This window comes from Salmo trutta, chromosome 4, assembly GCF_901001165.1.
Source record: "Salmo trutta chromosome 4, fSalTru1.1, whole genome shotgun sequence".
Classification (NCBI taxonomy): Eukaryota; Metazoa; Chordata; class Actinopteri; order Salmoniformes; family Salmonidae; genus Salmo; species Salmo trutta.
Window position 1 is genome coordinate 26,362,123 of NC_042960.1, and position 25,794 is coordinate 26,387,916.

The 25,794-nt window shown below is 40.0% G+C and overlaps 1 protein-coding gene across 1 annotated transcript in view; it reads left to right on the plus strand.

The window, feature by feature from the left end:
• Positions 1-1,343: 1,343 nt before the first annotated feature.
• The window catches only part of adgrl4 (adhesion G protein-coupled receptor L4), a 48,865-nt gene continuing 24,414 nt past the window's right edge, over positions 1,344-25,794 (plus strand). The window contains exons 1-7 of the mRNA XM_029750366.1: positions 1,344-1,447; positions 1,969-2,118; positions 6,543-6,692; positions 9,894-10,043; positions 10,334-10,404; positions 10,722-10,901; positions 11,142-11,325. Coding sequence (XP_029606226.1) covers positions 1,402-1,447; positions 1,969-2,118; positions 6,543-6,692; positions 9,894-10,043; positions 10,334-10,404; positions 10,722-10,901; positions 11,142-11,325 — 931 coding nt within the window. The 5' untranslated portion in view covers positions 1,344-1,401. The remainder of the gene's footprint in view (positions 1,448-1,968; positions 2,119-6,542; positions 6,693-9,893; positions 10,044-10,333; positions 10,405-10,721; positions 10,902-11,141; positions 11,326-25,794) is intronic.

Here is a 25,794-nt window from a genome sequence, read left to right on the forward strand (position 1 = left end):
GTCCACATCTCTGCTGAGTTCCGCAAGGCCTTGCAGGAGAGTACACTGGAGTAAATCTGTAAATCCTCGCCTCGGATGTATCCCTCCGCCGCATAATGTCCAAATCATCCTGAAGTATCTACATTTGATTGTGTATCTCAACAAAGTCACTTATAGACAATTTGGACATGATGCGTGGAAAATACTAATATAAATACCATAACTTTCATGGGAGTTGTGCTACAAATTATAAAAGGTTATCATTTGGAAACAGTGCCAGGGAAACTAAACCAAAGCATGGATTTCTGTCATACCTTGTCCAACATATAAAGTGTTACCAATAATCTTTTTAATTTTGGACTTGCAGCAGTGTGTTTCGTTTGTTTTTTCAATCTTTTTGAGCATTTTCCTAAACAATTTTGCCAACCTTAAGTGTATATCACCCATCATTTAATGAACCTACAATGAATTTTGCAGGCTAAAGTGTAGGGTACGTTACTTACATTTTCCACAAAATTTGTTTGGAAGACCCTATACCCCAAAAGTCCTAATTTAATTCTACATGCATGTAAATGAACTGATAATGTGACAGGCGAATATAATACGATGAATCAGTCCAACTTGGCCAATTTGACTTTCCATGCAACTCAGCCAGTGAAATGGTCCACCACCTGGAGCTTATCAAAGGGATGAAGAGTGAATTAATAGCATGCGGGAAACCATTACTTTCGTTTTCCATATTAAAACATTTACAGTATAAGATATTCATATTCCTTAATTAAATTACTTGGCAGCTTCAGAGTGGCTTAGTGGCTATCATCCTCTTGAGTGTTAGTCTGGAGATCATCTGAATAAAATTAATGAAAAGATGCGTAAATACTGATGCAAGTTAGTCGAGTACATTGAAATCAGTGTTACATCTGTAGGAAGCCATCTCTGGAAGTGTCCTAGAAAGAGAGGATGTTGTCCTTCACTGAAGTCAATGTTGTTCAGCTGGTGTTTACACAGTGTGTGTGTTTCTGTTGAGAACAATGTCCTTGTGGTTTTGTAAAATGGCCACCCCAGATGCACAATAACATTACTACTTAAAGAACACTTAGTATTGATATTGAGATGGAGTTGAAAGAAAAAGGCACCAAATTGCAAATCATAAATTGTAAGAATGTATACTCTATACTACAGCTACAATAACTTTAATTAGGAAGCCAGACTATACTGGTTTATAAGCATTCTCTTATGCTGTTGATTAGACTCCATTGTCATGGGACGGTGGCGTGTCCCCAGTTTAATGTTTGTGAAAGCTGATTAAAGATCAGGACAGGAAGGGTCAGGTTTAGGGAAACAGGAAAACTGACGCAAGGAAACGGACCACGTCACCAGCCACAGAGTTTCAGCTAAAAGTATTTCTGTCCCAACGCAAGTATGGAGTCTTTGCTCAAGTCCCAGATGAAACTTGTACTTTTAGCAGGTAAGTGAGTCTATCCATTCTTCTGTCATATAGTATGCACTGTAGCATAGCAGACCCCTTGAACATGGTACAAATACACATATGTTCTTTGCCATTTCCGTTATGTGTATGTGGGATTTACCAGAGAAAATAATCAGGATGCATGGCGGGATATTTTTTATCCCAAACTTCAGGTCTCCTGGCCTTTAGTGATCATAGTTGCATAGATATAATTAGGAACTTTGCAGTTGTGTGAGTCCATTTCAATATCAGTCTAATATTACTTCTGAGTAGTTTATTGATGTTGAGTAGGCTTACATATGATTTTTGTCTTTCTGTTATTATATTACCATTTGCTGAAAATGTAAACACTCTTAGTCATAATAGCATAATATGATTGTATGCAACATTCAATACATACCATAGTTCATGGTACCATTGTTCCTTCCATATTGATGAGTTAATGCTGATCTGGTAGTAATTTTTTTCCACATATTTTATTAAATTCACAAAGCAAATGTATTCTATTTTTTATCTCATAGCATGGCTTTCCAGTGTTATAGACCCATGCAGATTTTATGACATTTGTGATACATGCCATCGACTTGCCTCGTGTAAATCCCTGAATGGATCCAATAACGCCTGTTACTGCAACCGTGGATATACTGGCGATGGAACCAACTTTTGTAATGGTAAATATAAGTTCTAGATTTTTTACAAACCTATACAGAACAAGGTTAAGTAGGCCTATGAATACATAGCACTGAAAGGGACATTACACTCAGGTTTAGACCTGATAGGTAGTCTAATGCCTCAACCCCCAAATAAATGAAGGAAAAGAAATGGCACTATTTTAGGCAATATTGGGTGATTATCCTTTCATTAATTCAGGGTTAAAAGGGTGTATATTACTGGTCTGTAAAGTAAAGTTGCATGATGATGTCTGCGGCTAAAGGCACAATCCTTAATTTGTGTTTTAGTCAAACCACAGTCACCTGGTTGGCTGTAAAGCTGAGGGGATGTAGGATTTTAACCATAATTCATAGAGGATGCTCTGGATGCAAGGACTGAGAGAGTCCATGCGATCAACATGATTATGCATTGTGTATTTTTGAGGCTATTCTTTGTTTACAAAGACTCAAATGGACACCATCAATTTAACAATGGAAAAGTTATATTGAGTTATGATTGGGATAAGACGGTTGCACTAAGCTCATTTGGGATTTAGAAGTTATATTATTCAAGCATATATATTATTAAATGAGATAACCATTGAAACTTTTAAATCAACACATGTTTAACACCAACACAAGAAGTATTAGCTTTTAACACTCAGAGTTTTTGTAACTATAGAAGAAAATATTCATGGCCAACACTGGTTATTGTTGCATTCAATCTACACTGGTGTAAAGTGTGAAAAACACTCCAACATTTGACTACCTTTTAACACTAGGAGTAAACTTTAATCATAATCAGCTGATTGTACTTGGATCCTTACTGCATACATGTATGTACTGCTTCACATATATGGAAAACTTTCAGCCGGTGGTACCCATTTGTCTTATATCTTTCAACAGCAGGCGCACTACCATCATCAGGTCTGCAGATTTGCAAAAATAAACACTTTCTCTGTCCTGTTTTACAATGTTAAGGCTGGAATTTAATTTACACACTGTCTTTGTTTACAAATTACTGCCTGAGAACACTTGCTATTCTTAAAATTTGAAGAATCTACAGTACCTGTGAGAGGAGTCCACTTGGTGGTAATTCAACATTAACCCAAAACCAATGAGCCAAAACCAATCTGTAATTTAATTTGCGTAAGTACAGCAATGCAGGTTCAACTGAATTGAACCCGGGGTTCATCTGTCCATGTGGACTGGAAGTTACCCAAATCTAATTGGAAATATACACTTAGTATACAAATCATTAGAAATACCTTCCTAATATTGAGTTGCCCTCAGAACAGCCTCAATTTGTTGGGGCATGGACTACAAGGTGTCGAAAGCATTCTACGGGGATGCTGGCCCATGGCGACTAATGCTTCCCACTGTTGTGTCAAGATGGCTGGATGTCCTTTGGGTGGTAGACCAATCTTGATACACACAGGAAACTGTTGAGCGTGAAATACCCAGCAGTGATGCAGTTCTTCACACACTCAAACTGGTGTGCCTGGCACCCACTACCATTCCCCATTCAAAGGCACTTTCATCTTTTGTCTTGCCATTTCACACTCAACGGCACACATACACAATCCACGTCTCAATTGCCTCAAGGATTAAAACTCCTTCTTTAGCTACACACCCAGTGAAAATACATTAGGACATTAATTCAATCAAAAAGGGGTTATTTTTCGACAGCATCGCTTTTAATTAGAACACTTGAAATACATGTATTCCCATGGTAGAAATGGTCAGATTGAGAATTGAGAAGGGAGAGGAAAAGTATATCAACAAACATAGCTGTTTTTGTGGCCAAAAAATTCAAGACACGTTAGCAAAGGAAGTTGGCTAACAAATAATAATGTACTCAGCAGTGAACACAGCTTTTTAACAGTGTCACTAAAAATAACTGTCACTAATTCCTTATTATGTACTTAGTATTTTTATGCTGCATTTTGTGAAATCAGAGCTTCCTTGTAAAAGGGACATCGGTCTCAATGGGAGTTCCCTGAATAAATTAAGGTTTAATGACATGCTGAAGAAAGGTAAGACAGCTAACATATTGTTAGTGTAACAAACTAGGTGGCCAGTTTGTTTAGCTCCAATATTGACTTGACTTTATTACATACACTGATTGTACAAAATATTAGGAACACCACTTCTTTCCATGACATAGACTGACCTATGATCCCTTATTGATGTCACCTGTTAAATCCACTTAAATCAGAGTAGATGAGGGGGAGGAGACAAGTTAATTTTAAGGATAGGACCCTTTTTTTCAATTTTTGCCTCAAATGACATACCCAAATCTAACTGCCTGTAGCTCAGGACCTGAAGCAAGGATATGCATATTCTTGATACCGTTTGAAAGGAAACACTTAGAAGTGTGTGGAAATGTGAAATTAATGTAGGAGAATATAACACATTAGATCTGGTAAAAGATAATACAAAGAAAAAAACATGCATATTTTTTTTTGTACCAACATCTTTGAAATGCAAGAAAAATTCCATAATGTATTATTCCAGCCCAGGCGCAATTTAGATTTTGGCCACTAGAAGGCAGCAGTGTATGTGCAAAGTTTTAGACTGAACCAGTTTAAACTGTTGTATCAAGACTGCCCAAATGTGCGTAATTGGTTTATTAATACATTTTCAAGTTCATAATTTTGCACTCTCCTCAAACAATAGCATGGTATTATTTTATTGTAAATTGGACAGTCCAGTTAGATTAACAAGAATGCAAGTGTTCTGCCCATATCAGATATGTCTACATCCTGGGAAAAGTTCTTGTTACTTACAACCTCATGCTAATCACATTAGCCTATGTTAGCTCAACCGTCCCACGGGGTGGATACCGATCCCGTAGAGGTTAACACCTTATGGGCACCATCCTCTCAGGCAACTAGCACAGTTATTGTAAACCTGGTTAAATCATGAATCATTCCTAGTGGGGATTTTTTCTGACCTATCTACCCTATTGAAATTGTAAACCTCAAAGTGTGTTTATCATAACAAAAGTACTGAAATGTGAAAAATTATTGCTCGTGTTGAAAGTGGTCAAATTGTTTTATTGCTCAAGTTCGTCTGTCAGCCAACATTGTTGCATTTAGGTTTGTGGGACACTTTTGCTTAGTATTCATATTTCCTTATCTGATCATAATCATGGGGGTTTACATATTCCAAGGGCCCAATGTAAATTAAACTGTGGTAATATAAACATACAGTAAATGGCTTCTACACGGAAATACAGTACAAATATGGGTTTTGGAGAATAAAAAAAATAATTTTGAACAATATGTCACTTCATTAATATAGAGCAGAATTGATGGCCCCATTAAATAAAATATTCCTACTCTAAATTTAAAGATAGTCCATAATTTTAAGGTACATTATCATTTTTGCTCCACCAATGAAATGTTCTTAGATTCCCTAAATCAGAACCATTTATTTTATTCTAGAGAATAGATATGAGTGGGGAACTATCCCTTTAATTAAGACAGTCAACTTGAGTACATCATTTTGTTCATATCCCTAATGCATATTCATTTTGCTACCATTGTACTGTGAAATCCTACTGAGCTACCCATAGGCTACTCAGAGAAAATGGAAGCCAGTCATTTTCCTTATGGAACCCTTTCCTACACAGTGTTTGTGTTAACAATGGCGGTTCAGAGGTCTGGAATGTTATGGTCATATTTCCTCCTGAATATTGTCACCTCCCTTTCTCAGAACTAAGGATATCCCTTCCCGGACAGGCTTTGTACACAAGGTACAGTGGGGAGGAAGACCAGTATATTCATCATATCTAGACAGATGAACACAACAATTGAAAGTCCTATCGGATCACTTCCAATAAACATTGTGAATATCTCATGCAGGTGTGTTTTGATATGAACTGGCATGGTGAATATCTGATGGCTGCCAGAATTTACAAACCAGTCACAACCAGTATGAACTGTGTGCACAACAAGCTATATAATTGTAGTTAACTTGTATTGGGGTCGTAGTTACGTTCATTGTAAATCTGATTATGACTTGTCTCAGTAAAGTTTGAATAATAACCCCTTGTTGATACAGTTGATACTGATAAACAGCTCCTATCCCAAGGCCATCAGACTGTTAAACAGCCACCACCCTTCCCTCTGCCCAGTACCCTACTCTGCCCCTCAGTAACAATCACTAGCCAGCTACGACCGGGTATTCTACCCTGCACCGTAGGGACTGCTGCACTATGTACATAATCATTGTTCACTGGTCACGTTACTATACCTACCGCTGTAAAAAATATATATTTTAATTTTGTATTATTGTGTGCTTGACATTTACTACATTGATTGATAGGTTCTAGGAACATAAGTATTTCCCTGCACCCGCCATAACACCTGCTAAACTGTGTACGTAGCAGCTACAATTTTAATTTATTTTGTTTCTGTGTCCTTCTTCCATCATAACAGATGACAACGAATGCCAAAATGTCACTAATATCTGTGGAAACAACAGCAACTGTACCAATACAGAGGGCAGCTACTACTGCATCTGTGCCTCAGGATACACTTCAACCGGGCGGAATGAATTTCAACCAAATGACGGGACAGAATGCACTGGTATTATATATATATATATTTATATAGTACCAGTCAAAAGTTTGGATACACTAACTCATTCAAGGGTTTTTCTTTATTTTACTATTTTCTACATAGTAGAATAATAGTGAAGACATCAAAACTATGAAATAACAGATGGAATCATGTAGTAACACAAAAAGTGTTAAATAAATCAAATTATATTTTCGATTTTAGATTCTTCAAAGTAGCCACCCTTTGCCGTGATGACAGCTTTGCACACTCCTGGCCTTCTCTCAACCAGCTTCATGAGGAATGCTTTTCCAACAGTCTTGAAGGAGTTCCCACATATGCTGAGCACGTGTTGGCTGCTTTTCCTTCACTCTGCGGTCCAATTCATCCCAAACCATCTCAAAATGGGTTGAGGTCGGGTGATTGTGGAGGCCATGTCATCTGATCCAGCACTCCATCACTCTCCTTGGTCAAATAGCTCTTACACAGCTGGGGGTGTGTTGGGTCATTGTCCTGTTGAAAAACAAATGATAGTCCGACTAAGCGCAAACCAGATGGGATGGCGTATCACTGCAGAATGCTGTGCTTTGAATTCTAAATAAATCACTAACAGTGTCACCATCAAAGCACCCCCACACTATCACACCTCCTCTTCCATGCTTCACAGTGGGAACCACAAATACGGAGATCCTCCGTTCACCTACTCTGCATCTCACAAAGACACAGTGGTTGGAACCAAAAATCTCAAATTTGGACTCATCAGACCAAAGGACAGATTTCCACCGGTCTAATGTCCATTGCTCGTGTTTCTTGGCCCAAGCGAATCTCTTCTTGTTATTGGTGTCCTTTAGCAGTGGCTTCTTTACAGCAATTCAATCATGAAGGCCTAATTCACGCAGTCTCTTCTGAACAGTTCATGTTGAGATGTGTCTGTTACTTGAACTCAGTGAAGCATTTATTTGGGCTGCAATCTGAGGTGCAGTTCACTCAAATGAACTTATGCTCGGCAGCAGAGGTAACTCTGGGTCTTCTTTTCCTGTGTTGGTCCTCCTGAGAGCCAGTTTCATTATAGCACCTGATGGTTTTTGCCACTGTACTTGAAGATACTTTAAAAGTTTTAAAATGTTCCATATTCTTAAAGTACTGATGGACTGTCGTTTCTCTTTGCTTATTTGAGCTGTTCTTGCCATAATATGGACTTGGTCTTTTACCAAATAGGGCTATCTTCTGTATACCAACCATACCTTGTCACAACACAGCTGATTGGCTTAAAAGCATTAAGTAGGAAAGAAATTCCATAAATTAACTTTTAACAAGGCACACCCTTTAATTTAAATGCATTCCAGGTGAATACCTCATGAAGCTGGTTGAGAGAATGCCAAGAGTGTGCAAAGCTGTCATCAAGGCAAAAGTGGCTAATTTGAAGAATCTAAAATCTATTTTGATTTGTTTAACACTTTTTTGGTTACTACATGATTCCATATGTGTTATTTCTACAATGTAGAAAATAGAAAAAATAAATAAAAACCCTGGAATGAGTAGGGGTGTCCGAACTTTTGACTGGTACATTGCATTCGGAAAGTACTCAGACCACTTGACTTTTTCCAAATTTTGTTACGTTACAGCCTTATTCTAAAATTGATTAAATTGTTTTTTTCCCCTCTCGTCAAAAACTGTTTTTGCAATTAAAAAAATATAAAAATACAGAAATATTACATTTACATAAGTTTTCAGACCCTGTACTCAATACCTTGTTGAAGCACCATTGGCAGCGATTACAGCCTTGAGATTTCTTGGGTATGACACTACAAGTATGGCACACCTGTATTTGGGGAGTTTGTCCCATTCTTCTCTGCAGATCCTCTCAAGCTCTGTTAGATTGGATGGGGAGCGTTGCTGCACAGCTAGTATCAGGTTCAAGTCCAGGCTCTGGCTGGGACACTCAAGGACATGCAGAGACTTGTGCCGAAGCCACCCCTGCGTTGTCTTGGCTGTGTGCTTGTCCTGTTGGAAGGTAAACCTTCAGCCCAGTCTGAAGTCTCGAGCAGGTTTTCATCAAAGATTTCTCTGTACTTTGCTCCGTTCATCTTTCCCTTGTTCCTGACTAGTCTCCCAGTCCCTGCTGCTGAAAAACACCAACACAGCATGATGCTGCCACCACCATTCTTCACCGTAGGGACGGTGCCAGTTTTCCTCCAGACGTGACACTTGGCATTCAGTTTAATCTTGGTTTAATCTTGGTTTCATCAGACCAGAGAATCTTGTTTCTCATGGTCTGAGAGTCTTTAGGTACCTTTTGGCAAACTCCAAGTGGTTGTCATGTGCCTTTTAATGAGGAGAACTTCCGTCTGGCCACGCTACCATGAAGGCCTGATTGGTGGAGTGCTGCAGAGATGGTTGTCCTTCTGGAAGGTTCTCCCATCTCCACAGAGGCACTCTGGAACTCTGAGTGACCATTGGATTATTGGTCACTTCCCTGACCAAGGCCCTTCTCCCCCGATTGCTCAGTTTGGCCAAGCTCTAGGACGAGCCTTGGTGGTTCCAAACTTCTTCCATTTAAGAATGATGGAGGCCACTGTTCTTGGGGACCTTCAAAGCTGCAGACATTTTTTGGTACCCTTCCCCAGATTTGTGCCTCGACACAATCCTGTCTCGGAGCTCTACGGACAATTCCTTCAACCTCATGGCTTAGTTTTTGCTCTGACATGCACTGTCAACTGTGGGACCTTATATAGACAGGAGTATTCCTTTCCAAATCATGTCCAATCAATTGAATTTACCACAGGTGGACTCCAATCAAGTTGTACAAACATCTCAACAATGATCAATGGAAACAGGATGCACCTGAGCTCAATTTCGAGTTTCATACCAAAGGGTCTGAATACTTATGTGAATAAGGTATTTCTGTTTTTTATTTGTAATAAAATGTGCAAACATTTCTAAAAACCAGTTTTTGCTTTGTCATTATTGGTATTGTGTGTACATTGATGAGGAAAGAAACAATTAAATCTATTTTAGAATAAGGCTGTAACGTAACAAAATGTGGAAAAAGTCAAGGGGTCTGAATACTTTCCGAATGCACTGTATATATCAGTTTTTTCTCAACATTACAACACATATTTAAGAAACTGATATCCTAGATTTTTTTTCAGTTTGAAAATATCATTCATCAGGGCCTATTTTATGTCTTTCATTCAGAAAAAAATACCCTGTTATTCTTTTTACTATCAGATATTGATGAATGCAAGAACAACCAAATCTGTGGACCATTCGCACATTGTACAAACACAAATGGATCTTTCTTTTGCACCTGCCAAAGAGATTACATTTCTACTTCAGGCACTAAACAATTTCATACAGAGAATGGGATAATATGTCAAGGTAAGCATATCAATTCACCCTCTAAATTTTTAAACTAAAGTTTTGAGGGAATTGGGAGGATACATTATTCAAATTATGTGAGGTTACCATATTATATAAAATCTTAATAAACAAATTGTGAGCAGTGTTATCTTAATTATCTTTTCAAAATTAAATATGTTAACAATTTTGGTATGTCCTGGTGATATCATAGTTGTAAATATTTAAATATTGTTAAACAAACAAGCAGTTTTGAGGTTACTCTAGCCGACTGTTAAATGAATATGATGATTCCATATGTTGTATTCCAGAGCATCCCGAGAAAAATTGTCATGACAACGTTGTGTGCATAACACAAAGTGTCAACAGAACACTTGAACATGTAAGTACTCCAACAAATGAACTAGGAAAGTAGTACCACTTATAATATATAATAGGACACCGCCCTCTGTTGGTCACTATATAGATATTTAATTGGTACATGTGTTTTTCAATCAGGATTTCCTATTAGGAATATATGTTAATATCCATGTGTAGAAATGTGCATTGGTCTGAACACTTTTTGTGGGAGTAACTTAGTTTAATTGTCTGCTTTGCTTTAAGATTTAGTAGACATTTTTAAAAGAACCATCCTATTTCTCCTATTTGGAGAGGGGGCATCCATTGGAGCTTACTTGATCTTGTCTCTTCCATTTGTAGATCAGAAATCATACAGATCTTCAGAGCCTGCTGGTGGAGATTGAAAAACAGACGTCGGGAGAGCTGACGTCGGTGGATGTGATCTCCTATGTGGAGGCCCTCTCTCAATCGGCCTCGCTGATGAGCTCTGGGGAGAAGAATCAAACCGACAAACCAGCCGTGACCAAAGCAACTCTCAGAGTAATCTTTATTTCCACTAGCACTGCTATTGCTTTTTTTAGAAGTAGGATACTAAATGTTCTTGGCCTAAGGGTATATATATGGTTTCTGTCATCATTTGTAAGGCTGCTTAAACTTTGCTGCATATACATTAAAACAGAGAAAGGGTTGTTCAATCCATGAAAATAAACAGTATGATTTTTCTTGTTTCTTGATATTCATAAATGCTTTTGTTATACTGCCTTCCTTTCTATTCCACAGACATTTTTAAATGTGGTGAACAATTTGGTTGAGAAGGATGAGTTGGTGGCCTGGAACAGAATCAAAGAGGAGTACCGGGACCACACCATAACCAAACTCTTACACACAGTGGAGGAGAGTACTTTGACACTGGCCAGGAAATATAAAACGACAACTGAGATTGAGATCAAAGAGAGTGAAATGGGTAAGAAGAACACCACAATCATGTTTCTTAGCACGGACACACCTGTAGCAGTTGTCGGCCGAGAGCAGGGGCATTTCTAGGATTTAAGGACATTGGGGGCTTAGCCCAAAGCCATAGATGGAACACTAGTAGGGTCAACAACAAAAAAAGAAATTTTAACAGCTAAATGCATCGATCTGGTGCACTTTGAGATGAAAATTGAAAGATTAGATATATATTAAGAATTTGTACAAAAACAAATTATTATAATAAATAATAACTAGAAAAGTACATTTCCTGAAGAAAATGTGGTGTGCATGCTAGCTTGTGAAGGATCGATTAATTGAGAGGATAGGATAGCCTCAACATGTGAAAGTTGGTTTGGTGTCTCTAGCTTGAACGTTTCAAGAGTTACTAATGGTGGGTTATTTTATGCAAATCTATGCAAATGTATGTAGTTATAGTTTATAAAAGTGTTTAAGAATTTGAAGTCAGGATAGCCTTAACATCTGAATGTTGGTTTGGTGTCTCTAGCTTGAACAGTTCAAGAGTTACTGTTGGTGAGTTATTTTATGCTAATTTAATACACATTTTTATAGTTTCAGTTGATACGTTTTTTATGAATCGTAAGTTAGGATAGCCTTAACATGTGAAAGTTGTTTTGGTGTCTCTAGCTTGAACGGTTCAACAGTTACTGTTAGGGAATTATTTCATGCTCATTTATATAGTTATAGTTGATAAAGATCTTAAAGAATTTGAAGTTAGGATAGCCTGAATGTTTTAAAGTTGATCTTACCAAGCCTACCTACATGAATGCCTACAAAAAGGCATAGCCTCTTGTAATTTATCAAAAATACAAGTAGGCATATTGGATTTAGACATTAGATTTCAGGCAATAAAGATACACCAGACAAATTGGGAAGAAATGTAATAATAAAAGAAGTATAGGGAATAACACTACTGTTCTTTCTGACAAGCATATCCTATAATATGAAGACAATGGCATAACATAAATCTGCCCAGGGCAACACCCAAATTAGGCTGTCTATCTATTTTCCCCACTCCCCCCATAGGATAAAACACATACTTCTGGGTTCACAATCTCTTTGTCAATGTGCCATCTTAAACCAAATCTGTGCCTGTCCAGTTACCTGGAGGGTAATTCCAAAAATATGGTTTAGCAAATTCAGGATTCCCTGAACATATCCAGCTTACCTTAACCAGATGAGGGAGTCTGTGATTTCTTGGTTCCAGAATGGCTGCCTCTCCTTGAAGTAATTAGACTAACCGAAGTGCAGATTGGTCGATCTGACAATTGGTGCGTGCACACAACATTCAAAAAGGTCCTCATGTCGATGACATAAAAATATATAGATATGGAGTCAAAAGACAGAGCCCAATAAGTCTACAACAAGAAACACTTGTAACAACATACAACAAATATGTTCACTAATTTACCCCAAAATAGTAATACAGCCGCCACCACAAAAGCCAGAGGGGGAGCCTGACAGAAAATTGCAAACAGAGTAAATGTGTAAGTGAAGCGGCACTATTCCAATATCTAATAGGCCAAATTTACACACATGGGTGATTAGTAATAATGCTTTCACTTTATAGAGCACTTTTATTGCAACGTTGGTGATATTACATGAGAAGGCTATAGCCTAATATATAAATTGTGGTAGCCTATGTCACAATTGCATTGGTAGGCCCATTCCACAGCCTAGGTATGAGGAATAAGAATTGATTGAATTCAGAGTGCTTTTCATGACAACACGGGCAACAATATCTTCTACGTTTAGTTTTAACACCAGTGACATTGGGAAAATCTGCGGGATTAGGCTATTTATTTATTTATTTTGATCATGTTGCCTAGTGTTATTAATTTGAGATTAGCAAAGCATCGCTGAGAGTCAATTGACCACAGCCAACAGTGCCTGCAATTTTGTAAAAGTCCTCCTTGATTATATGGACAGGTTGATGGCCAAAAAAGTATTCAATGCGAAGCAGACTCTTCTTATGGCTCTACACACAGTTGCCTTTCCAAATCGTTCTGCATCACCCAAATTGTACAGGAAACTTTGTGGCAAAAAAATCACTAAGTAATGCACAGAGTTTGTAGGCCTATAGCAGTCAAAGCAAAACTGTATTGGGTTACATTGGCTATGTAGGGGTTGAGTAAATTGGCCAGATATATTATTGTGTGTAAAAACTATAACGTTCCAAAAGAAAATCTTCTGAATGACCTAAAGGATCTATTTGAGATCCATTAATTCCTTCCATTTGTAATGCACTGCGAACAATGCAGGCTCGGATGTCAATTGTATTTTCCGCAAAGGGACATGCCATTGTGACAGACAAGAATCTGATTGGCGGAGAAGCCCCGTCTTTACTCACCATTAAAGGCTAAGATCAACTTAACCTAGTAGGTAGCAGGTTTGCTTCAGAGCATTCGTCACCATTGCTCAAATTATGGTTTGACAGATTTCTCTAACTCACTAATCAGGCTTTCTGGAATACCCCTCAGATTGTTAGCTGATAAGGTAACATGACTTAACCAGCTTGTTTGTTATCAAACAAATAGGCTACAGTCCGTGAGTAGCATAGTTTTAAAACAGCCCACGACATGGTTTATTTATCTAATGTTTCCCTCGAATTTGCAATAAAAAAAAAACAACAGCCTATCTCTGGTAAAATGAACCATATCTTTTGAACGGCTTGGGCACACGGTTTTCAGTGAAGTATTGAGGAAATCATGACAGTCACAAAGCTGCCAGGTTGCACTAGGTAGGCACACATATTTTAAAAGATAGTTTATGACTTTTGAAAAAGTAGACTGCTGAAAATGAGTCAATGGACGTGAGTTGATGGGTCCAGAGTGGTCCACTGCGTTGTGGAATCTCGACCAATCAAAGCAGGCACCACTAGCTGTGCTTCATTCCAGGAGCTTCTTGCAGTGCCTACTCTTCTACGTATATCACAAGTGATGCAGGTTTATGGAAACTTATATTAGAGTACAGCTAGCCAGCAGATCTGCTTGTTGCAGATCAGACAGGCTTCCTGTGTAGCTTAAGACACAGCGGAGCTAGTGCGAGATATGTCTCAGAAAACATATCTCAATCCAGGGATGAGAAATGCGTTGTACTCCGAATTGCCCCAGTACCCCAACTGTTACACTGAGGTAACAGCTCATTTTAGCAGAAGCCACAGCAGCAATTTTTGGAATGGCAGTGTCAGCCAGATCCTTTGCCAGTATGCCAGAAATGCCCACCCGCTTGCTATTTTCCGCATTCCCACACCCAAGGCTATAAATTCCTATCACCAGCGGGTAAGCGGTGTTTGCTGTTCAAGACATCATTTGTATCTCTGGCGGGTAGCACCCACTCATAGGACCACAAATTATTATTTTATTGAACCTTTATTTAATTAGGCAAGTCAGTTTTAAGAACAAATTCTTATTTACAATGACAGCCTACCAGGGAACAGTGGGTTAACTTCCTTGTTCAGGGACAGAACAACAGATTTGTACCTTGTCAGCTCGGGGATTCAATCCAGCAACCTTTCGGTTACTGACCCAAAACTCTAACCACTAGGCTACCTTCCGCCCCTTGCCAGGCTGGTGTTGCATCTCTGGCATTTAGCCTCAGAGGACAGCTATAAACCTGTGGCAAGCCATCCAGCCATGAGTTAATTTGAAAGACAATAGCAAGGAATTTCTCTAATCTCAAATTCGGCCTGCCGCCTTCAAGCTAACCCCAGCCAACCAGAGGCTGCAAGCTGTTTTTGTTGTTTCTATAAGTACCTTACATTTGTTGTGATTTTAATTTGATTCGATTTATTTGCCAATTTAAAAACACAATACAACTACACGTGGACATAATTAATTTAAAATGATCTAGGATGACACAAAAAGGATACACCTAATAATTTACAGTTTAAGTAGATTATATTGATTATGCCCAAAGATACCCTACATTTTTTCCATTGATTTAATATACTATATTTTCGGGGCAATCCAAACTGCTCCTTTTAATAAATTCCACTCCCTAAACCAGAATAAAAGTGTTTATCGCTACGTTACAGTAGGTGGCAGCACCTCTTAAACCCCACAGAAGAAGCCAAAAAGCCTTCAACAGGAAGTTACCATCCATCTTTCGTAAGCTAGCTTGGTAGCTAGCTCAAGCTGGCTAACATTAGCCACACCTCATGCTCTTTACAGACATTGTGGCCGTGTTATCTAGTAGGAACCCCGTTTGCATGACAGGCTCTGGTGCCTTCCTGCCGTGGGCTCAAAACAAAAGAGAAAATCATACATGTAGTTGTGTAGTACCTCATCTGTTCTCCTTTTTGTTTTGTCAACTTTTCACCACCTTGGCTTTGTGCTAGTGCGCTAGGTGACTGCAATCTGGAATCAATTTATTTGAGATTTTTCTCGCTATATACACTGTGTCGTGTCTTTGGGTACCATTAAACTGAAGATAGGTTTATCAATTAACTCCCTGTAATTATTATCACGCGACTAAACTGATTAGTCGTTTAATCGTAATTAACTAGGAGATCGGGGCACCAAGAAAAATATTCAGATTACAAAGTTATAATTTTCCTAATATAACTTTCCTATATTATAATATAGGCCGATTATCTTCTGGTTTGAATGGCGTATTTTACCTCTCGTCAAGTCTCATTCCCAAACGTTGTAAATTCTTGGTTATCTGCACGAACCCAGTCTTTACTAAAATCATCCATACATCAATTGTCTTAAAATCATTTATTTACTACACTAAGTAATTAACAGAAAACATACAAACAGTAACTATCGTCACACAGGATTGGTAGGGGAATGTGCCCTACTGGCTAACAAGCATGGCTGGTCTGTTAGACAATGGGTCATAAAATGGTAAGCTGAGAAGTTACACAGAGTTCATTAATATTAACAATTGACAATTGAAGGCTCACTCATTCGGGAACAGTTGCAATCAATATATATTTACGCTCAGTGTGTCGTTCTGATTCTTGATGGAGAGTAGTTCTGATGGAGAGTCTCTCTCTCGGTTAGAATGGATCGTTCAGAGCGACATTCATGAATGTCGTCATAGAATGGATGTGGTTGGTCTTCGCGTTCGATGATATAATTTACTTAGCTGCAGACTAATAATTAATATCAAAGACTTGTTCTTATTCTGTCGGTCTCGATAGTAAAAGTTAACCACGTGGTATAGTTCACTTTCAGTAGAGTACTTGGATGGTCAAACCTATGAGCCAACTCGCAATGGAGTGTAGGCCTGGTCTGTAGAAATGTAAATCAGGGGGTGTTTTATAGTACCCATAGAACAGGCTTGTCAAATGACGCCTGGTCCTGTATGTGTCCCTGGGGGCGTGCCTATGACTGAGCTAGACTTGGTTACAGAAATATAATTCTATCACATTAACATCAGTACATAGCATCTCAATGTATTACAAATAGCTTTATCCTTAATAATACATTGTATACAACCATGTGGATTGTCTCATCGCTGAGGCTATCATGTAGACCGTTTTAGGGTAATATGGCTATATTGTCTCTTCTGAGTATCACAAAATTGTACCAAGCGGATCAGTTCGTAGCTGGAGTCTTCATCAATCTTCCATATCTTCTCCAGAACAAACATGTCGCTCGGTTCTCCAATTCTATGACTTGGAAGAATTTCCTTTGTCTCTCTATGAAACATGTTGTAGTAGATTCTCCTCTTGGAATTTTTACAACCCTGGGTTGGGGGGAAGGTAGGTTGGGTGATGGTACAAAGGGGAGGGGGTCAACTGTCCTTCCTGTACCCAAAGAGGCCAACGTCATGACATAACCCCCTGGTGGTTTGGATCTTGTTTATCCTGCAAGTTACAAATCAACATAAAATCATGACCACGTGATGTCCCATTGGTAGATCATCGTTGCAGTCCTCTCTGGTGGTTGAACTTGGTAGGCTCTCTGAAAGCGGAGCCGTCCACCACAAGGATGGGCAGTTGATGTCCTGTTGGTGGTCGCCGTTGCGGTCTCCTCTAGTGGTGTACCTTGGTAGGTTCCCTGGAAGCTGCAAAGTACCCCAGGAAGGGCCAGGGGATGTCCTGGTTGTTGATCGCCGTTGCGGTCCCCCCCTCTGGTGGTTTACCTTGGTAGGCTCTCTGACAGCGGGCATGCCGCCACAAGGATAGGCTGTGGGTGGCCGGATTTGGGGTCGCCGTTGCGGACCCGTCGTCCAGACTGGAAGATCTGGTCAGTAACTTAGGCAGATGTTAACAACGCACATACACTCATGAAATATATATAATTACATTCATTCCCCAATGAGCGGCGTTGTGGCACTAAGTGATGGTTGTATGGGGACTTTGTTTATGGCTCTATCACTTCCTATGCATCAAAGGAACTGAACCGAAAAGGAATGAAAGCATAAACAAAACAAAAAATATACAAAATATAGTTCTCACACACAAAAAAAAATCATCTAATTGGACTGTATTCTATATACGTCCAATGTTCTGGCAAAATGATTATCATGGCATTGTCTCTAATGCCATATCTAGGGTTTTCCTACTTGGTGTGTTGCTTAGGCGCTATCCTAAGTTGATAACTATATGATAAGTCTACAGCTGTAATGCACTAGTTTTGGGCAGTCTACAGGTATGACCTACGGACTTCTGGGAAGAAAACTGGTGAGTGCTGTAGAGTCAAAGGCCTAGAAGTAAATGTTCAACTTTACTAAGGCTGGTATATTGCTTGGGCCCTTAAGTGGTCCTAGCATAAATCCTAATTGGATGTTCCGTTGTGCATGTGCGCTTCTGCTTACACAAGCGCGCATGTCAAGGGAAGAAAACCAAGTATCCGGGCAGATTACAACTTGTTCAGAATGAGTCTGACGTAGTCAGGTAATTTTCAGGTCAATGCCTGGAGGTCAGTCAGAATTGGTGTCAAGGGAGTCTGTAGTAGTTTTTCTACAAGTCACTGTTTCTTCCACTTTTGTAGTGGCGATAGGTATGAAGTCTATTTCATAGCTATGTTATCCACGGAGGAGCTAACCTCACGACGGAAGTACTCTTTAAGTATTGGACCAGTCATACGTGGTGTGATCATGGTTCATGACTTCTAATAATTTTCCTCCTGAATGGAGGGTCCTATTTATTAGTGACATGTGTGTTAACCATTGGAAGAGTGCACTGGAGATTCCCCTCCACGTGTTGCACTCTGAGTGACTCCTATGTCGCTGTTGTCAATGGTAATTTGATTGGCTAAATCGCTAACCTTCTTACTGATTGTAGCTGGACTGACTGTTGCTATTATTGGTAATGGTACTCAAGGGGACCAGTTATCCTACCGATTTATTCTGAAATATTATCTACCGGAACACATGATTGGAGCATTTTACTAGTTGTATTGTAGTTGAACCTACACATGGCAAAGAATGATTACTGATGCCATTTGTTTTGGAGGTGGACAAGTCCACTGGACTTCCTTTACGACCAGTGTGGTACACCTCAGTACTATCTTAGATGTCTTCTAAGATAATCCCCGTTTAGGGGCCTGTCTGCTCCTCACTGTTCTCATAGGAGAGTTTACAACTAGATTTGATTTATGCTCTGGCGGCCTCGTACGGTGTTGTCCGTAGTCTTGACCCCCCCACCGGCCTCGATGAGGCTCATCATGGGTCTGGGCTACTATTCCCCCCCTTTGTGCCTCGGGACCCCCCCACCAGCGGGTGGTGTTGGTGTCCGATGCGCAAACAAGAAGATCGGACCCTACGTACGAGTTTTCAGCGGCCGCGTTGTTATGAGAATGGCTGTAACCTTTCAACCAAATCTCCTGGTGTTTGTGCTTCAAAACGCTCAGTGGCTGTCGAGGCATGTCAGTCCCCACCGCGTCCGCGTGTGGCAACCTCTTCATTACCTGCGAACTGAGACGAGGATATCGGTCTGTGATATTGCAAAGTGTTTCACCAGTGGGAGTCATCGGGTCAGTTGCTGGACTGACGCCATTAGTGTCATTGTAAGGGGTGACAGTCCCCAACAAAGCGGAAGGTGTATCATCGGAAGCAGAGTATACTCTGCGCATCGATGTTTTTCTTGCTGGGACGGCCGCAGTGCTTGCGGAAGTGTCCAAAGGGCAAGAGAAGTTCATATCAACTATCGTATTGCACGACTGCAAGGAGGAGGGAAGTTGCTTATTCACAGAGGCAGCTGGCTCGAAATCATGAAAAGAATGGTCAATCAGGTTGGCTGATGGAATGTGTCGAGATATCGTAATATCTCCTTGGATCGGATTCTGCACCAAGAGGTTTCTAAACGTCTTTTTCCCAAGGGGTGCTTTCGACAGATACCCCTCGTGAAGGACTGCATTGCAGCTAGCGTTAGGGGAAGACAGTGTGGTCAGTGGAGAAGGCACTGTGGCCTGTGACCATACCTGGTTGGTTTTCCAATCCATCAATGGGAGTAACCGATCCATCAAGTCTGCTCCAAGTAGCAGGGTTACAGTTTCGAGGCTGGTAACATACACAGGGTGAATGAGCGATACGTCCTGGAAGTGTAGTTTCAGCATGACTCTCAATGTGAGTGGCGAGGTAGTCTGAGTGACCCCTCGAAGTTTAGTGTCGCATCGTTCCACTTTTAACCAACGTTTAGTTGGCTTCAAAGCCCTTTTTAGATCATCAAACAATGTTTGAGAGATGAGTGATATTGTCGCACCCGAATCAATTAGTGCATGACAAGCTAAGCAGTCCTCCAGGACTGTTTCCAGGTATGGCCGTTTAGATTCGTGGTTAGTGGACATATTCCCCACAAAGTGGAGTGGTCGTTCGCAACGACGTGATGTGCCATGTCTGTTCAAGGTGGAAGCAGATTGACTTTTCCGATTTTGAGTGGGCTTGGCTTTAACGAAGCGTTTGACCTTTATCTTCGCAACTTTTGTATCAGAGTCTATAGACAAAGCCCGGGGGCTTGTTTCTTGATCAAGCGGGCCCTGGATAGGGTCTTGAATGAGAGCGGGAGAAATTTGAACTTTAACGTCCTTGCTATGGGTGTTAATTCCTGCGGACCTGGTGTCCGGTAATTCCCCGTCTAGTCCTTGTGACTTATCTTTTACCCTTTTCTCAAATTGTTCTCGCTTAAGTTCTTCCCATAGTGGGACTTCTGGAGAACATTGGTCTACGTTTTGATCGTCCTTCAACCCTTTGTTACCCTTGTGCTCTGACACTTTTTGTGGGTTGGGTGCAGGAACGTAGCGAACGGGTCGATTGTAGCGGTAGTCATGTTGATGGCTACGTACTTTACAGTTATTTCGACCGCGGAGGTTATTGTAATCATGGTTTCGTGGTAGAAACTGTTGTTGTGCGTCATCTCTCGACGCTCCAATACCTGATAATGCACCCTCTAACTGGAGTGAGTGCTCCTGGTTAAACTTCAAAACTGAGTGGTCAGGGCTCTTAGCGTTGTGAACTTTTGATGCCTCAAAAGCTGTGCTTGCAAGCTCTCTGAGTTGTAAGATAGGCAAGCCAACGTGGGCGGCAGGGCCCAAGTAGGTAATGAAGGTGGGATACATGTTCGACAGAAACATTTGTTTGAATGGTAAAAGCTCTTCCATTCCTGTTTCTGTGAGTAGGCCAAAGTAAGCTGAACGAAGCCTATGATAGTAAGCTTGTGGGTGTTCGTTCCGAGCTTGTTTGACGGTGTTAGCCAGTGAGCTATCGTGTTTGCGAGTCGCAGAACCACTGAATTCTAATTTCAAAGCTGTGGCAAGTTTAGTGTAGTCATTTAGCACGTGTTGCTGTTGTAGACGAATGAACCTTGTCACGTGTCTATTTGACGTTCGCTTCAACAGGTAAACCCTGTCAGAACCCGTAGCGTTCGGGTAGCCATCCAACGCGTCCTCTATGTCAGCTAGGAACGTCTCAGTATCGTTTGGCTGACCTGGAATGGGGTCAAAGGTGGGGAAATTCTTGACGAGTTTGTCAAGGTATTCCGCGCCAAGCGGGCGGAGAGGGTTGGCTTCATCCTGTGGAGAGATTGGGGCCGAAAGGCCAAGAGAGGAAGCCAAGCCTTGTTGTTGTTGGCCAAGAGGCGCCATATTACTCAGTGCCGAAGGGCAAAGAGGAGAAGACTGAGGGACACATGAGGGAGGCAAGGTCTGAAACCTATTGTCTTCACTCCTGTGAGTACAGGGCTCCGGTTGCTTGGATGGGAAGTCGCGCTGTAGAGCGTGACCATTCTGGATTTCCTCCAGATGGTACCTAAGGGTGGAATTCTGCTGCATTGCAGAGTCCACTTGAGCGCTTAGAGTACTGATTGTGGACACGTGAGTGTCACACCTGCTCCTTTCGGTCTCAAACTTATCTGTCATGGTTTGCAGATAGAGGTCTTGAGTACGGAGCGAGAGATTCAGTGATGAGATTTCCTCTGCTTGCTTAGAAATCAATATTTCCAACCTCATCACCTGAGTTCTCTCATCATTCCTTTGGTCAGCGACTTCAATAAGTTCTGCTGATTTATCATCCAACTTTGTCATTGTGTTCATTAACTGATCGTCTTTGGTCTGCAGCGCTTTGAGGAGCACCGTGTTATTTTGAGTAACATTCAACAAAACAGCATGCATGTTGTCAAGTTGAGCGCTCCTGTTTGTAGATAACTCTTCAGATTTATCTAGTTTGGCGTGGACATCATCGTATTTAGTTTTGGCTAAATCGAGTTGTTCCTGTAGCATATGATTTTGTTCCTGTAGAAAACGATTTTGTTGAAGAGCTTGTGCTTGTTCATCGTCATACGTTTTTGCAATTACATTTAATTGTTCGGTTTTCAAGCACAGTTCCATAGCTAGCAGAATTTTTCCCTTTTCTGCATTTGTCATTGGTTTCCCGGTTCTCTCCACCTGTCTCTTTATGTCTACCGTTACCTGCTCGTGCTTCAGCTGTGCACTGCGGTATTGGACAGATGGCAATCTCGGATGGCAAGACATCAGAGCTAGACTGGAGAGAACCTTTACGAGGCCTGCGCCCGATGGTTGATTTTGGAAAACATTGTTGTCTGCTTTTCCACTAATGGCATAATTAGGGTTGTTATCGCTGCTGAGGTCAGAGATCAATCCATTTACGGGTGGAGGTTCACTAATTAGCGGGCGAGTGGGGACCACCCCCTCTGATAGCCTGCACATTATTAGAACATTTGAAAGGAAAAATGTTTTACCTAATTTTCCAAAATTTGGTTTTGGAATGTGGGGAGCTGCAAAGACGCTTTTAATCTATTTATAGACGTTAATGAACCATCAGTACTGTACAGTACTGTGGAAGTTGGGCGTGAATGAATTTGCATAAGCAAATTGAATTAATCAATGCCAATGATTAGTCCTACCTGGGTAGGCTGTCTGGGTATTAAACTTGAATTACCTGAGAGTTTGCTTCATCCAGGTTAATATGCAAAGTTTAAGTTGTCTCATTTAGTTGGAAGAACCTAGAAAGGTATGTTCGACAATTTAACTAAATAAATTGAATGAGGCAATGATACCCAAGCAATCCAGATTGTGGAGTTATGATAACAGTAATGTAGTTTAAATGTTTAGGGTACATTCACCACTATACTTTCCCTTAAGGCCGAAGCCACATGGGATTCACTCCCGTCAGTAATGGGTTTTACTGAATGTGCCTTGCTAAAGCAGATTTTACTGATTAATCTATTTATGATATATCAAACCTGTATAGGCTATCTGGGAATTAACTTTGAATTACCTGAGAGGTTGCTTCATCCAGGTTAATATGCAAAGTTTAAGTTGTCTCATTTAGTTGGAAGAACCTAGAAAGGTATGTTCGACAATTTAACTAAATAAATTGAATGAGGCAATGATACCCAAGCAATCCAGATTGTGGAGTTATGATAACAGTAATGTAGTTTAAATGTTTAGGGTACATTCACCACTATACTTTCCCTTAAGGCCGAAGCCACATGGGATTCACTCCCGTCAGTAATGGGTTTTACTGAATGTGCCTTGCTAAAGCAGATTTTACTGATTAATCTATTTATGATATATCAAACCTGTATAGGCTATCTGGGAATTAACTTTGAATTACCTGAGAGGTTGCTTCATCCAGGTTAATATGCAAAGTTTAAGTTGTCTCATTTAGTTGGAAGAACCTAGAAAGGTATGTTCGACAATTTAACTAAATAAATTGAATGAGGCAATGATACCCAAGCAATTCAGATTGTGGAGTTATCATAACAGTAATGTAGTTTAAATGTTTAGGGTACATTCACCACTATACTTTCCCTTAAGGCCGAAGCCACATGGGATTCATTCCCGTCAGTAATGGGTTTTACTGAATGTGCCTTGCTAAAGCAGATTTTACTGATTAATCTATTTATGATATATCAAACCTGTATAGGCTATCTGGGAATTAACTTTGAATTACCTGAGAGGTTGCTTCATCCAGGTTAATATGCAAAGTTTAAGTTGTCTCATTTAGTTGGAAGAACCTAGAAAGGTATGTTCGACAATTTAACTAAATAAATTGAATGAGGCAATGATACCCAAGCAATTCAGATTGTGGAGTTATCATAACAGTAATGTAGTTTAAATGTTTAGGGTACATTCACCACTATACTTTCCCTTAAGGCCGAAGCCACATGGGATTCACTCCCGTCAGTAATGGGTTTTACTGAATGTGCCTTGCTAAAGCAGATTTTACTGATTAATCTATTTATGATATATCAAACCTGTATAGGCTATCTGGGAATTAACTTTCAATTAACCTGAGAGCCTTGCTTCATCTAAGTTAAGTTTGGAAAAAGTTAATCATGTCTCATTATGGACGCAGAATCAATTTTGGATATTTTTTTTAAAAGATCCACTTGAAAAGGTAAATCTGGCAATTTCACTTGTTAGTTAAATTGAATGAGACGTCATATCCCGTGCTCCATGTTTGAATTTCCCCTAGAGATGTACTGGCAATTCATCACCACCAGGGTGCAGAATGATGAAATGTAAACGGAAGTACAAAGGTCGGACTTCCGTCGCGCTATGGAGGAATTTTAAACGTGGTACGGAGAGAGGAAATGTTCCCTCTCTGTTAGCTTGCCCGTAATGCTAAGCTATTGCTACTTGGTTCAGGAGTATCCTTCCAAGCACCAAAATAGGATCCTTTCACTTATGGAAAGGGTGGGTTTTCTAGTGACGTCTCACCTTAACCCCATTCAGCATATTCTGCTAGCGTTTATGCTGACCGGAGCGACACGGTACTAAAATACAGATACGCATACGGTCTGCCCACACTGTCCTAGTGCGGTAGGCAAATTATTCGGCTCGGTTACCGGACAGTTAACTTCTAAATTCTAACCTTACTCTAGAAGTTAATATTTACCGACAGAAATAGTACCGTTTGGCCTAACGGACTAAAACTGGAATTTATTCCTCACTGCTATCGATATAAGACCGGGGCTATTTTAAATAGCTTCTCTCAATGGAAAATGCACAATCACTTTGTTTAGATAGCAGGCTGTTTGTACAATTCTGTTTGCACAATTGATATATAGAATTTCACAGCAAAGTCCAATTCTATCTTAGATTCCTCGCACGGGGGCTCCATATATGTATTATCAAAATGAGCCAACGTGCATTTTAGTTTGAGTCCTCACAGGGGGCACCATATATGTCGTGTCTTTGGGTACCATTAAACTGAAGATAGGTTTATCAATTAACTCCCTGTAATTATTATCACGCGACTAAACTGATTAGTCGTTTAATCGTAATTAACTAGGAGATCGGGGCACCAAGAAAAATATTCAGATTACAAAGTTATAATTTTCCTAATATAACTTTCCTATATTATAATATAGGCCGATTATCTTCTGGTTTGAATGGCGTATTTTACCTCTCGTCAAGTCTCATTCCCAAACGTTGTAAATTCTTGGTTATCTGCACGAACCCAGTCTTTACTAAAATCATCCATACATCAATTGTCTTAAAATCATTTATTTACTACACTAAGTAATTAACAGAAAACATACAAACAGTAACTATCGTCACACAGGATTGGTAGGGGAATGTGCCCTACTGGCTAACAAGCATGGCTGGTCTGTTAGACAATGGGTCATAAAACGGTAAGCTGAGAAGTTACACAGAGTTCATTAATATTAACAATTGACAATTGAAGGCTCACTCATTCGGGAACAGTTGCAATCAATATATATTTACGCTCAGTGTGTCGTTCTGATTCTTGTTGGAGAGTAGTTCTGATGGAGAGTCTCTCTCTCGGTTAGAATGGATCGTTCAGAGCGACATTCATGAATGTCGTCATAGAATGGATGTGGTTGGTCTTCGCGTTCGATGATATAATTTACTTAGCTGCAGACTAATAATTAACCTCTCTAGTACATGTGGGACGAACTCGTCCCACCTACGTAACAGCCACTGAAATCCAGTGGCGCGATTTTTGAATCGTTAGAAATGCTATAACTTCAATTTCTCAAACATATGACTATTTCACAGCT